General features: G+C 40.6%; 1 protein-coding gene across 1 annotated transcript; it reads right to left on the bottom strand.

The window, feature by feature from the left end:
* Nucleotides 1–8026: 8026 nt before the first annotated feature.
* LOC143528474 (insulin gene enhancer protein isl-2b-like) lies at nt 8027–12025 on the bottom strand. Its single transcript, XM_077024170.1, has 5 exons — nt 11810–12025; nt 10059–10318; nt 9285–9571; nt 8871–9035; nt 8027–8613 (listed from the first exon to the last, which is right to left on the bottom strand). The coding sequence occupies exons 1-5, from the start codon at nt 11980–11982 to the stop codon at nt 8497–8499; spliced, it is 1002 nt and encodes a 333-aa protein (XP_076880285.1). The 5' UTR covers nt 11983–12025; the 3' UTR covers nt 8027–8496.
* Between the last annotated feature and the right edge of the window lie 3623 nt (nt 12026–15648).

Here is a 15648-nt window from a genome sequence, read left to right on the forward strand (position 1 = left end):
GTATGAGGATGATGTGTTGCTGTGTTTAAAGTTTTGAAAAAGTGTCTTTTGTATTGGTAAATGTCTGTTAACAGTCATAAACTGTAATTGATCATCTCTATTAGTCCATTAAGGAGAAAGTTATGTACATTTGTCACGGGCAGTCATGGCCTGGTGGTTAGGGAACTGGTCTTGTGACCGGAGGGTCGTGGGTTCAATTCCCAGACCTGAGGCCATGACTGAGGTGCCCCTGAGTAAGGCCCTTAACCCTCAATTGCTGACTTGTCTAAAAATGAGATTAAATGTAAGTCGCTCTGGATAAGGGCGTCTGCCAAATGCCATAAAAATGTAAAAAAAAAAAAAATTTCTGATTTATTAAAATGCCTTTTCTTTGTGCATATGTTCATGTGGGCTTTTCTGCGTGTGTGCAAGCACATGTGTTTGTGTGTGTATGCATGTATGTGTGTGCGTGTGTGCGCGCGCACATGCGTGCGTGTGCACGTGTGTGGGAAGTAGAGAGAAAATGTTGCAGGTGTATTTTTATCACTATTGATCTAAGCTCTGTGTCAAGACTGACCTTCATTCTCTTGAGGGGCTTACACACACACACACACACACACACACACAATCTTGACTTGTTCATGTTTGTTTGTTTGTGTGTGCAGAAGTACGTACTACTCTCTGGAGCTGGTGTAATGTGTGTGTGTGTGTGTGTGTGTATGTGTGTGTGTGACAGAGAGAGAGAGAGTGTGTGTAAGAGAGAGAATGTTCATATATATATATGTGTGTATGTGTACATATCTTGTATATCTGTATATACGTGCATGTTAGTTAAAACTTCGTATTTTGTACAGGCCAATAAAGCCATCTTGACGTGTGTATGTCTGTGTGTGTGTGTGTGTGTGTGTGTGTGCTCACTGGTGTTAGTGTGTGTGCGCGCTCACTGGTGTTAGTGTGTGTGCGCGCTCACTGGTGTTAGTGTGTGTGCGCGCTCACTGGTGTAGTGTGTGTGTGTGTGTGTGTGTGTGTGCGCTCACTGGTGTAGTGTGTGTGTGTGTGTGTGCACTCACTGGTGTAGTGTGTCAGTGAGCTACCAGCGTGGCGCCATCAGTCTGTGCGCCAGAGTCCAGAATAAATGACACACCAATCGAACATGGTGGTGTGTGAACATGACGGTGTGTGAAAGGCCTGCTCTGCCTGCCTGAGTCCAAGACTATTTTGTTTTGTTAGCACTCCCCACCTTTCTCTATACCAGACCAGAGGGAAGATGACATTAGAGGGTTTTGTCCAAGCCAACAGGTGCCTGCTTTGAGTTTATCTAGGGTTAGGCTTACGTTTTAGGGTAAGGTTTGGGGTTAGGGTTAAAATCCTTTTTGTGAATTGGCACACTGTCTCCAGTCTGGCAAACTAGTCCTTGTATAAAGGTTAGGGTTAGTGATAGGTTAAGGGTTAGTGATGGTTAAGTTAGGTTTAGTGTTAACTCTTGGGTTATGGTTAGATTAAGGTTGGGTTAATGTAAGGAGTAGAGTTGGAGAACAATGTTCACATCTGAATTTGTTGAAGGATGCAACTAAGACCTGCTACCTCATAAGACCTCCATACCTAAGACTGTTACATCCTACCATCCTGTTAGCTGATGTGCTTTGACCTATTCTGCCAGGGAACTGGAGTCCTGCCCAGACACCAGGTCCAAGACAACAGGGTTTGGGGTTTCTGACACCTCCCTCCCCTCAGGAAGAGACTGAAATAGCCCCAAAGCCAGGAATGAGATGGATGAGTTGTCAGAGCTGTCAGCAGTGTGTGTGTGTGTGTGTGTGTGTGTGTTTAGTGTACTATGTGGAATAGTTTAATGTATTTAGTAGAATAGGCATTTATAATTTGTTGTAGTAATAATAATAAATAACATGTAAAAATGTGGCAGCACCTATGTCATTTATCTCAATCACCTCATGTTTTAGCCACAACGCTTTTGACACCTGAAACAACTTGGGAATTTATATTTGTTATGTTTATACAGTGAAGACATTTAAGCACTCACAAGGTATTATGGACCTTTTTCAATAATGGTGTAGATAAATGTATATAATGTTTTTTACACATATACACACATTTATGTGTATATGTATTTATTGAAGGATGCCACCAAGGCCTCCTACCTCACAAGGCCTCCTACCTCATAAAGCTGCAATGTCCAACCATCCTGTTAGCTGATGTGCTGTGACGTATTCTGCCAGGGAGCAGGAGTCTTGTCCAAGACAACAGACAACATATAATGGTATCAAAATATATAATGGTATCCAAGCCATTATACATACACTATACACACACACATTTTGATGAGTATATATTTTCACTGACAACTCACTGACAACAACTGAAAGCTGAGTGCTGAAAACAGGAGTTATTGAACATGAAGGATGTGAGTGAGGAGTATAATAATGAGAACAGCACCCATGTATATTGGAGGATCTGTCAACAGAAGACAACAGAGCAGTTTTATATTGTTGAACATCAGCCCAACACATTTTGGCATAAATGTTGTTGGTGGTTGAAACCTGGTCTGAATCCTGACGAGTCTGATGTTGACAAGTCTGATCTTATTGACCAGTCTGATGTTGATGATGCTTTGGTACAGTGGCATGCTACCATGGAAAAGTACAGTGGTATGGTGTGGTTTGGTACAATAGTGTGGGGTACAGTGGAGTGGTACAGTAGTATGGTATGGTGTAGTGCTGTGGTTGGGTACAATGGTGTGGGGTACAGTGGGATGGAACAGGCTGTCCACAGTCACACTGGTGACAGCCTGTGGTCCACAGACTTCCCACACGTCTTACCACAGCTATTCATATTTCATCTTCTGAAACCACCCTGGCACATGTTTCTCCTCAGTGGGAAAAGAACTCTCCTGTGAAGTCAAACATACTTCTTATCCAGCATAGTTTGCCTCAGCACAAGCAAGACCCAGAGTCCGAATATACCCAGATGATATAACTATTTATACATGAATATTTCATGTAGTTGCAACTATGCAAATATGTCATTCTCTCTCTGTTCTTTTTACCTCATACATTTACCTTGGGATCTTTCTTGCACCAAATACATAAACTTCGATAATGTGACATAAATAAATACATTTAAACCCCCCTGTCCCCCTCCTTAACCACACACAAATTAAAATCCAAATTCACCAGGCCATCTCTTATGATTCATTTCACCTACACAATTGTATTAAACCCCTTGAAAAGTCTGCGTCTGCGTCCAGTCTCAAGAATTGATACGTAACAATGACTTTATATTCAAATCATATTGTTAGAAATATATTCCTGTGGTCTTTGCCATGATGGGAGAGTGAATAGACTAGACTATGTACTTTGTCATACAAATAATGTTCCTTAACTAAATGTAGTCCTTATCTAACATACCTGCGAACTAATTGGTGTTATGGCATATATTGTTACATTTGATGTCTAAAGATTAGCCAACAAAGTTTGCAGTTTTCTTGTTTTTTATTCAATATTTTGGAGTCTTAATTTTTAGTTGCCTCATTAAACAGTGTGAAGGTGCATGGAGATTGCTACTTCTCTGGAGTTGACTGACATTTTAGGGCACTTACCTGTTGTGAATAATAACTCTTACCCTAACACTACCTAACACACTTGTGACACTACAGACACTTATCCTCTTCCAACATGCCACATCATCATAATCGTCGCCCACAGGGGGCCATATGTAACTTATAAATGTAACTACTTTTGTTACATTTTGTTAGTGATAATTTATTACTTATTCATATATATATTTGCATAGGTGTAAAAAAAAATGTTTGCTTGTTGCTGTTATTGTCACGGTGGGGAGGCCGGGTCGCCGCCAGAGGGCGCGTGTCACAGCTCGCGCTACCTCCCAACACACGCCCCCGAGCACCAAACCACGCCCTCACAGCACACGCCCCGAGCACCAAACCACACCCTCGGTCCCAATCGCCGCATTACTAGCGCCTGTCCCTGTTTATGTTTACCTATTTATTCCCGCAGGTCGTTCGGTCCAGTGCTGCACATTGCCCCGCCAGTGGCTTGGACGCTACTCAATTTTGCTGCTTTGCAGTTGTTTATGTTTCCTTTTGTGAGTGGAGAATAAAGACCATTCGATGCAATCCTGTGGCCGCCTCTGTCCCCCCGTTACAGTTATTATAACATAAATGCTTTTGTTAGGTTATGAAACCCACATTACACCATCCAAGTGAATAAAGAAAAATAACTTCAAAGAGATCACATTTACTTTGTTCAAAACTTGAAATATGAAATAACCTGAAAGTTGCAATTGTGAAAACATGCGCTGGCGATTTCTTCAACATAGCTTTTCCTGCTGCATTGTTTGTGGTTGTGGCTATGGGGAACACATTCTGTTGCGATCGCAGTTTGCTTTTTAATTCTTTGGCAATTATAGTTGGTTTTTTAGATGCCTAATTTTGGCGTACTGAGCTCAGTGTTTGGTCTCAAAATGATCGCCACCGCATCATAACACAAAATACAAATCCGTTTTTCTGCTTGAAACACAAACATGTATTTGCTTTCCCATCTTTCTTGAAACAACCTCACATCTGCATCGATTTTTCTCTTCCTGGACATTTTGGGATCATTATCTGTATTTCTCAATTTCACTTATGGGGAAAATCGCATCTATGTGAAAACACTGCCGTGTCGAGACGCGTCACTTCGCGGCTAACATAATTGTGGCAAATGTAGTTTTTGGTCACTGCACGTATTTAACTTTTTTTTAGACAACTGGGCTTTTTGAGCTATCGCGAGCCACATAAAATGACGCGGCGGGTCACATTTGGCCCGCGGGCCTTGAGTTTGACACCTGTGAGTTAGGGTTAGGGTTAGTTAGTGACGTTCTACGTACCTACACTAACACGCTCCCTGTTAAAAGGGCCCGATAATGATCACAACCTTCATGATTGGGATCAGTTGAACTACAGTTGTGACACAAAACAGAGCTTGAATAGTTGGGACAGTGACTAAAATATGAAGAAAATCCAGACTCTCCCTAATATGTAGATCATATTCTTATAAATGATGTTGTAAGAACATCATATCGAGCAGAGACAAAAGGGTGTGTTGATATAGCCCAACCTGAGACAAGTCTGCATCACAGAACTGTTGCAAGGATGAGATCTGTCCTTCATTCTGAATGTTGTAAAAAAATAAACATCAGTAAGTGTGTGTGTTGTGTTTTTGTGTGTTTGTATGCAGATATGACTATAACAGAATATGTGTGTTGATAACATTTAGGGAAAAAACAGTTCAATCGTACTGTCCTCCAGTGAAATGAGCAATACACTTGCCTGTTGGAACTGTGTGTGTGTGAGAGATATGTGATCTCAACACCCTGGAGAGCAGAGCTGTCTGTGACCTAATCATCTTCACCTTTGACCCTCTCCAATTGGATGACAGACTGTAGTGTCTCAACATTCTGCATCTGTCCTGTCTACAGTTACGAGCCCTTCTGGTGTTCAGTGCTATCTGTTCATTTTTTTTATTCTTTCTCTCCCACTCTCTCTCTTTCTCTCACCCCCTCCCTCCTCACCCCACTCCCTCTTTCTCTCTCCCCCTCCCTCTCTTTCTCTTTCCCTGTCTCTTCCCTCTCCACCTCTTCCATCTCTCACTCACTCATCTGTTTCTATGAGTTCAGACTTTCCATTTCTCTGTCTTTATGTTCTTGTTTTATCTTATATCTCATCTTCCTCCCTAGCCTGACTAGCTCTCTGTATGCTTTTCTGATATATGTAACCTGTGATTATCAGTGTGCACGATCCTCTTTTAAACTCTCTTAACTCTCTAGTGTGTGTATGGTTGTAGGGTATGTGTATCTCTGTGTGTAGGTGTGTGTGGGAGGTTATGGCAGTCTTTAAGTGAATTAGAGAATGACAACAAAGAAATTGTGTGTGTGACTGTGTGTATGTGTGTGATCATGTGGTCATGGCTGCCATTGTCAGTGAAGGAATAGATAAGTGAAAGAGAAAAGATGTGTTATTGGAGGTCAGACAAAGTAAAGGTTGTAAGAGGATCCCTAACCCCTAACCCCTAACCCTAACCTAACCCTAAACACTAAACTAACTTTTAACCCCTAACCCTAACCTAGACCATAACCCTAACTCATAATACATACATAAAAAATCATACATTGTAACCCCCCTCTCTCTTTCTCTCCCTCCCTCTTTCTCCCTCCCTCCCTCCCTCTCCTTCTCTCCCTCCCTCCCTCCCTCCCTCCCTCCCTCTCCTTCTCTCCCTCTCTCCCTTTTGGCATTTCCTCAATAGTCAGTAGAGGCAGTCCTTCCCAGAGCTGATGAATAATAAAGGAACACATGTTATTATTTATGTTACAATGCTATCACATTGCAACCAGGATTAACATTCTAATACTACCTGTACACACTTTATTTACTGTGTTAATATTCTGTAGATTCAGTTTGCATAATGATCTACACAATATTTAGGTTCACTGAGATTAAAAATGATTTCTGATTCTGCTTTTTAAATGTACATTTCTGTGCCCATCAGCATTGTGTATTTATCAAATTCCTGTGTGTGTGTGAGTGTATAAATTAGCATTTACGTATGGAAAACAGTCATAAGGAAGATGGTGTGTTTGGATACTGCTTATACTGCCACTGTTACCAGAGTGTGTGTAAACAAAATGTTCATAAATTAGAAAACACCTCATGACATACAGTGAAGATTTATATTATTGCAAACATGAAAGATGCTATAGTGTCATGAAGGGAGAACTGAATGTTGTTGTGGTTGTGATAGTTAATCTGATGTCACAGCAACCCCTTGAACACTGGTGTAGGATGTTTCTGAGGTCACATGATGCTGGAATTATAAAAACGTGAGTTATGGGTGTTTATCCTGCTCTTAAGACCCAGAGTGCATCATCTAACCTAGAACGTGGTAGAGACAACCAGTCTGGTACAAGGCGGTGGGTTGGGGGTATAGTGGTTGCGATAAAGCTACACCTCTAGTACCAACTTAGCAACACGTAGGGCCTAGTCATCTAGGCTAGTGATGTTGAGGATGTGCTGAATATGAAGGACTTTATAGCTGCTGTGTGTAACTAGAAACACCACACACATACAACATACACACGCAAACACGCACATTCAGGAAGAGCTACAGAAGAACCCCAGACCCAGAAGCAGGGGTGAGGGTGAAGGGAACACAGCATGGTGGCCGTAAATATCCTCAATTTATGAGATCCTAAAAACACTTTTAACAATAGCAGCCCTAATGCATTTTCTGCGTTAATGGTAAAATACCTCAAGTCTACACTATGACACTAATCACTCGATATTACGCCAGTGAATTACTTTACTTTACTTTACTTAATCGACGATACCATAACTACAACACATTCTTGAGATAACATTGTAGCAAATTACGCATATTCGTTGAATTTATCGCTTCACGTTAACGACAAATCCGGTGTCCATAACCGCCTAGTTTAGTAGCGTGCGCTAGAGACGGAGCAAAGAGTGTACTGCTCACACAGACGCTAACCTTAACCCTAACTCTAACGTTTAGAGACTTTACCATTAAAGGTAAGCCTAAAAACTAAACGAAAATTATAACGTCAATTTACGTCAATTTATAAATCCATTGGTGTATAATTTAGATAATAATGAAGTTTCAAAATTATTTTCGTTTACGGTTTTTTAATATATATATATATATATATATATATATATATATATATATATATATATATATATTCGTTTTTAGACATTCAAAAAGTAAAATATTTAGAGAGAACGTCAAAGTAAAAAATACGACAAGCTGCTACATTTATAAACCCTTCTTAATAATAACAACAACGTATTATAAATATTATTGTCATTATACGTTTTCCTGTTTAATTCGTACATTTCCTAGAAAAAAACTGTGAAGTGCATGACAAGAAATACAAGCCTGCGGCAACCAGAATGATGGTAGATTGGCGTTAATCCTGTTGAATTTCGCGCTTTATAGGCTATATCTGAATGCCATTTTCCTGATTTTTAAAAGCTCTTTAGACCCTAACGCTAAATTCACAAACTCACAATCATGTTTCTCATCTTTATTTCAGTACGAATATGAAAAATAACAATTCATTTTTTTCTCGTGAAGCTCAACATGGCTGGCATTAATCAATTTATAAGACCGGTACTTTGTATTAATTTCGTCTGTATATCTTTAGGACTCCGTTTGATTCTTATAAGAATGACAAGTGACACATTTTGAAAAGTTACAGTGTCCTTGTGTGGTTTGGATCCGTTCCGTTCGTACTGCTCGACCCGGGAAAGATTCTCGCTTCTCCGCGTAATCTGTTATCAGCACGTGAGAATTGTCCGCCACTTTCCGGTTCGATGAATGATGGAAATCCCATTTTCTACGAAATCCGTGACTTGCGCTTCAGACTGACTGGATTTCATGCAGGATAGCAAAAACGTCATATACCGGGAAGGGCTCCTCTCTGCTCTCACGTTTCCACCGGGCTGGATACGAGACTTTTCGGGGTGCTCGGTAATTGCGATGACAAAGAAGCCACGTCACTGCCAGATACATTTCCTATAGATCCCGATTCCGAGAAAGAGACCTGTGAGCGAGAAGACAATTCACCCTAAATAGCCTATTAAATAACACGAATAACGTTAATATGCTGGATCGTGCCACTTGGTTCTAAATTGCAGGACATAACCCTTAAACCACGGGGAAATAACACAAAGTAAAGATCAATATGTAAAAAATAATTTTTGAGGCTGCATGTGCGTACACCAGTATTAGCTACAATACATAAAAAGTCCAGTTTGTATATCTTCTTCCGCGCGCCTACATGAATTGTCGTTCACTCACCAGCTTCTGGAAAACCGGCTGGTCCAGATCGCTCTGGAGTGCGAGGTCGCTTAGAACCTTCCAAGGCGGTCGGTACGTGGTCGCTTCCACCGGATGGCCGGACATTGAGGCGCCGAGCCTGACTGGACGTTCCGCGATCAGCGCAGTGCCTGTCAGGCCCAGTGTCTGATTCAGAACATTGAAACCAGGGAAAACCCAGTTGAATACTTGTCCGCTTCTCTAAAACGACCTTAGGCCTACTGTAGATGTCAACAACTACCTGGAAAAATCATATTCTAATAGTCTTAAAACCCAGAACCGTCTTCCAGTTGTCTAATGTCTGAGGCCATTCAAAATAACGAACTTTAAACAATTACTGACACTCGTCACGGTGCTGAAATATAATAAGATTACCCCGGTTCTCTAAGTGCTTACAGGCTCATCGCCGTGTTGCTGCTGCTGTAGGTGTTTCGGTAGTTTGGACCTCTTTTTGTCTTTACAGCGCTTGTTCTGAAACCAGACCCGAATGACCCGAGCGGTCAGACCCGTCATCTCAACCAGCTGCTCCTTCATCAGCGCGTCGGGCCGCGGGTTCGCGTTGTAGCACGTGCGTAAAGTGTGCAGCTGCTGTTCGTTCAGCACAGTTCGCACGCGCGTCGTCTTTTCTGATTGTTTGAGCGCGCGATTCCGGTGTGGCGCCTGTCGGACAGACATCAGATCCGCTGAAGCGAAACAAAAACGAAAAATGTATGTAATTATCATTCAAATACTTATTTATCAACTATAGAAGAGAACACATCTATACTCGTATTTAGACTTGACTCAGCTGATTACACTTCGCGGATTTATTAAAAACATTAACAACAGCAGGACCCTAACAAAAATATTAATAGATAAAAATACAACAAATAAATACGCTTATTAGAAATTATCTTTAAATATTCTCAAATGAAATGGATTACACTGTTGTGTTCATGTGACTCTGGTATATTATACGTTTGGACACACTGTAAAAAGCACGCGCAAAAAGGGGAACCGGTCATCCGATCTCGCCACAAATCCTTTTTTAATTTAATTGTATGTTTTGTCTTTAAACACAATTCTGGATTTAATATGAGGGGCCAAGTGCAAATTCAGCCATTTTGTTTCGATAACGGTGCATATATATGCTAATTTTTAAAGGCCGCTGAACCTCAGGGATCTACTGACCTGCCAAAGGTGAATCTCTGTTGTGGAGTTGTTCTGGGCTGTGAGGGCCTCTGCCCACTCCACACTCCAGTAACAACCCGTGATCTGTTCTACACAGCAGTCTGTCGTCCCGTACGGAGAACTCGTCGCCCGGTAAGAGCTGCCGGCTACATATTGCACAGCGGAAACACTCGACGTGGTAGACGGTGTGCCGGGCACGCATAACCAGGTCTTTACTGCTGAAGGCCAATCTACATTTGACGCACTTTATTCCGAACAGTCTGTAGAAGAAAGAGGTGACGCTGAACATACTAAAATAGAGCAGTGCAAAACAGACTAATAGGACAGTTTGGACATTTACACTTTAGACATCTAACTGTTTTAGGTTAAACAGTTTTAGAAATCTTACTAGTATTTAACCCTTTCTAAACATGACTGAAGATATGTATGGTCCTGATTGCAGTTATTTATGTAGGGAGACCGGATATGGTTGTAACACGTTTTGCTTCAGCACCTGTAACTCACTGAATTTTTGAGCTATAGTTCTCAAACTTTTATACAAAGTACACACATTTGAATTAAGGTTTGAATTGGTGCCATTTGTATTAAACAAATATCACAGCTCTCGTGAGTTGATGTCAAATACTACATGGTGTTCCTTTGTTACAACCTGCCCCACTACCGGGGTAGGTTGTAACACATGCTCCAACAATTAGACAAAAGAAGCAAAAACAGAGGCCACACCATGAAATATTCTTCAGAAAGAGATTTATTGAAATAAAAGAACAATCAAAAACACACACACTCACTCACACTCTCTCTCTCTCTCTCTCTCTCTCTCTCTCTCTCTCTCTCTCTCTCTCTCTTAAATACACTATGTTTTACTCAGGACTGTGTGTGTGTAAATTAGTGTACTAAAATATGTATGCTTAATGAAAACAATGTACCTGTGTACATGTACCTGTGTAACGAACATGTAGGTCAAATAATAAACAATGTCAGTGTGTGTGTGTGTGTGTGTGTGTGTGTGTGTGTGTTACATGGCAGATACCATGTGCCTTCGCAACTGATCTGACTGACTTGCCCTTCTTGTGACCTCATCAGATGCTTTTTTTAAAAAACATTTGCAGGCACACCTCTGTCAGTCTTTCTTTTCCACTATCTAGGCATTCTTTAAAATGATTAAAAATCAAGAAAGTTTTAGTTATATGTAAGGTGATAGTTGTAACACTTTTTAAAGCTATGTTACAACCCACCCCACCCCTGTCACCCATTGTTTAAGCTAACTGTATTAGCATAATGATTTGAAATTTAAAATGCATCACAATTTACCTGAGAAAATACAGTTTAATGTGATATAATTGATATGGTTTTATCTGCAATAGTATAAGTACTAAACAAAATATAGTCTTGATTCAGAAATTTACTTTCTCACCTCAAAATCAGTTTTTTCTCTATAGAATCTGCATGTGCCTGTTTCCAGCCTTGATATCCACCATGTGGGATCAGGGAGGACTTGGGTAAATACTGGAATGATCATATGACTCCTATCTTATCCGTGATCGGTGGAACTGATGGTGTTACAACTCTCCCCATGTTACAACCATACCCGGTCTCCCCCTACATGTCTGTTACTATGGTGAGCAATACTTACAGACCCCTGTGTAAATTCTAAACACCCGTTTGATATTTGTAACTTAGATTCCTTGTGTAAATGTCTGTAAACTGACTATACTTTAAAAAACTACTTATAAGATGTTTTGAAATCGTACCTTACATAATCCCTCTTGCAGTAGGTTTTCCCGTCACGTACAAAGCAAGTACAAGTCTCATCGAGGTACTGGTTGCACTCTGTGCATTTCAGGCAGGTAGCGTGCCACTCCAGATCAGGGGAGACCCGAAGGATGTACCGATCATGGATCTGACTTCCGCAGCCCACACACATGGACAAGCCAGTCTTCTCTGCGCACGAAAACACAAGACCATCACTAAGCGTCATCTATCAAGAGGTCAGAGTTCAGATTTAGCAGGGAAACAAAATGCTGGAGCACGTTGTAGTGATGAACATTTCATTAAAGACGTATGATGAGAAAGCAAAATATCAATATATTAAACATATATGGCAGATGGCAGACAACCAGAAGCCTGCTTGGAGGTGTCAGTAAATTCACATGTGTTAGATAAACATTTGTCGGTACATTATGAGAGTCAAAGAAAATCTGGTAGTTTTGGCTTGCGCGCAGTTACTTACTTTTGAAATGATCGCCCATATCATCCAAAAAAGAAGAACCACGATATATATCCGCCATACAGGACACCGCGCGATCAAACCAAGAAATTACGGTTAGCACTCAGCTAAATGACAAGTATAATTGGAAATGAAAGGAGATGGAGAAGACGAGAGAGAGAGAGAGGGGGGGGGGCGCTGTGTGAAGTCTGCAGTGTCCCACAGAAGATATGACGTCACACATTGACCGGTTTCTTCAGTAGCGGCTGACGGGCATAGGGACAGTCGTAGGGAAAAATGATCGATGACACGCCAGGATATGAGCAGAAGTGCTGCATGGTTTTGCCCTTGATTGTTTCCAAGTTAGAAGACTACATACAGTACACACAACGTCAATGTTAACAGACTAACAGGCTAAAGGAGACAGGAACGTCCGCTCTGTGGAGAGCGTATCAGGCCATTTGACATGGACTTAAGACACAAGTTATTTGCACGTGGATTTTGCATGCGGTTTGTAAATACTGCAAATAATGACCATAGGTAAGATTTGTTATAATTCATATTGTAAAATGATTCATGATACTTTAATGGCTGTGGTGCTCCTTAAACAAAAACACGATGACATCTGAGAAACAATCAATTGCACGTGGTATTTACTGACAACTCAAATGTTTGTTCATACATTTGGACGCTGTCGGCGTCACACTGAAACTATGTTTCTATTTCTCTCATCTGCAGGCTGAATTCAAGTGAACATTATCGGATAGATGTTTCCTGTTACAGCGTATGAATGTAACAATACCATTGATTAAACAGTTTTGATAATATATAAAAAACTTCTAATAACATTCCGCTGACAACATATTAGTAAGATAATAAATTGCAATCAGTAGTAGCTCGCATACATTTATATTATATATATTAGAAAAAATGTATCAGTATTAACAGTTGCATGTGAGCAGAATTGGATAGCATACTGTAAGGAATTAAGCCATTAATAAATAGTAAATATTTAGTAAATATTTACTAAAAAGGAATAAAGGAAGTCTCTATGAAAATGAACGGGCACATATCCATTTTTTTCAGTAGTTCACTTATCAAATAGCTATTGCAGTAGCCTAAAGCTGCTGTACTCTACTCGCACCTAAACTGGAATTAGTATTATTGTTATCATTAGTTGCAGTAGTATTAAACAAAAAGAAAATAAAAACATTGTTCGCTAAAGCCATCTGAAGTAGGCTACTTTATATAATTGCTTACTAGCCTACTTAGACAGGTTAGGGTTTAACCCTAAAACTATCGCTTAGATTTAAAAATGATATCCCGTATCAATTATAACCGCACGCCGCTGACTGTCAATCGTGTCTAAAACATGAAACAATTCAAATCAATATAACCCAGTACTCTGTGGATGTTTGATAACAATGAAACCGGTGTGTCTTGAGCGTAGAGCAACTGTTCATTCTTAAACATTAGGCTTTGTCTTCATATACGACCGTGAACCCGCAACGAATCCTAAGTCGTAGTGTACCTTAGAATAAAAACTGCTGCTTACAGCTGTAGCCTACTGGTTGTATTGCCCGTTCATTACAATAACGTTATAGCTATATGCCTAGTTGATTTCAGTACGATCTGTTTATCTAAAAAGAGACACAGATAATTGTTAACACATTTTAATGAAAATCAAGGGGACTTTCATTTTCTATGTACCTGAGAAATACTGAGATGAGGAGATACGAGTCTTTCCTGTTATCCACTCTGGGCCTGCCACCTCCTGCCTAACCAGCTATGATGAAGGATAAACCCACTGCCCTGGCCCCTCTCACCACCCCGAATTCTCCCCTACGGCTGTATCTCCACGGCCCCGGACTATTGTTACTGACCATCAAGCACTCCAGGACTCTTAATAAGAATTACATAGAGACCACATGTATATCAATACACACAAAGATGAGAATTATTTATTGTTCCCATCACTTCTTTATGTATCTAATTATTGTTATGGTGACCAGCGTCAGCCATAAGATGGGTTCCCCCTTGAGTCTTGGTTCCTCTCAAGGTTTCTTCCTCATGCTCTTAGGGAGTTTTTCCTTGCCACTGTCACCCGTGGCTTGCTCACAGAACCCAGGTGTGTCACCAGACTGTATTCCGTCAGTCCTGCGGTTTTGTGCCATAGGCAGTACTGTGCAGGCTGAACACACATACTGAAACACACAATCACTCAAAGTGCCAACCAAGAGTCTATGTTGTTTCATGGACCACAGCTCCATGTATAAAGATCAGTAACTGGGCTGTATCATCATAGTTCCACATATATAGATCAGTAACTGGGCTGTATCATCATAGTTCCACATATATAGATCAGTAACTGGGCTGTATCATCATAGTTCCACATATATAGATCAGTAACTGGGCTGTATCATCATAGTTCCACATATATAGATCAGTAACTGGGCTGTATCATCATAGTTCCACATATATAGATCAGTAACTGGGCTGTATCATCATAGTTCCACATATATAGATCAGTAACTGGGCTGTATCATCATAGTTCCACATATATAGATCAGTAACGGGACTGTATCATTACAGCTCCACATATATAGATCAGTAACTGGGCTGTATCATCACAACTCTATATATATAGATCAGTAACTGGGCTGTATCATCATAGTTCCACATATATAGATCAGTAACTGGGCTGTATCATCATAGTTCCACATATATAGATCAGTAACGGGACTGTATCATTACAGCTCCACATATATAGATCAGTAACTGTGCTGTATCATCACAGCTCCACATATATAGATCAGTAACTGGGCTGTATCATCATAGTTCCACATATATAGATCAGTAACTGGGCTGTATCATCATAGTTCCACATATATAGATCAGTAACTGGGCTGTATCACCACAGCTCCACATATATAGATCAGTAACTGGGCTGTATCACCACAACTCCACATATATAGATCAGTAACTGGGCTGTATCACCACAGCTCCACATATATATATATCAGTAACTGGACTGTATCACCACAACTCCACATATATAGATCAGTAACTGGGCTGTATCATCACAGCTCTACATATATAGATCAGTAACTGGGCTGTATCACCACAGCTCCACATATATAGATCAGTAACTGGGCTGTATCATCACAACTCCACATATATATATCAGTAACTGGACTGTATCACCACAACTCCACATATATAGATCAGTAACTGGGCTGTATCATCACAGCTCTACACATGGACGTAGTTTTGATTTCATAAGTGGGGGGGACACAACCTGGGGTGGCGAACTGTTGAGCGGGGGGGGGGGGGGGTTGAATGAAAATTGTTGAGCGCTGTGAACAAAAATTGTTGAGCGGGGGG

Source organism: Brachyhypopomus gauderio, chromosome 12 (assembly GCF_052324685.1).
Source record: "Brachyhypopomus gauderio isolate BG-103 chromosome 12, BGAUD_0.2, whole genome shotgun sequence".
Classification (NCBI taxonomy): Eukaryota; Metazoa; Chordata; class Actinopteri; order Gymnotiformes; family Hypopomidae; genus Brachyhypopomus; species Brachyhypopomus gauderio.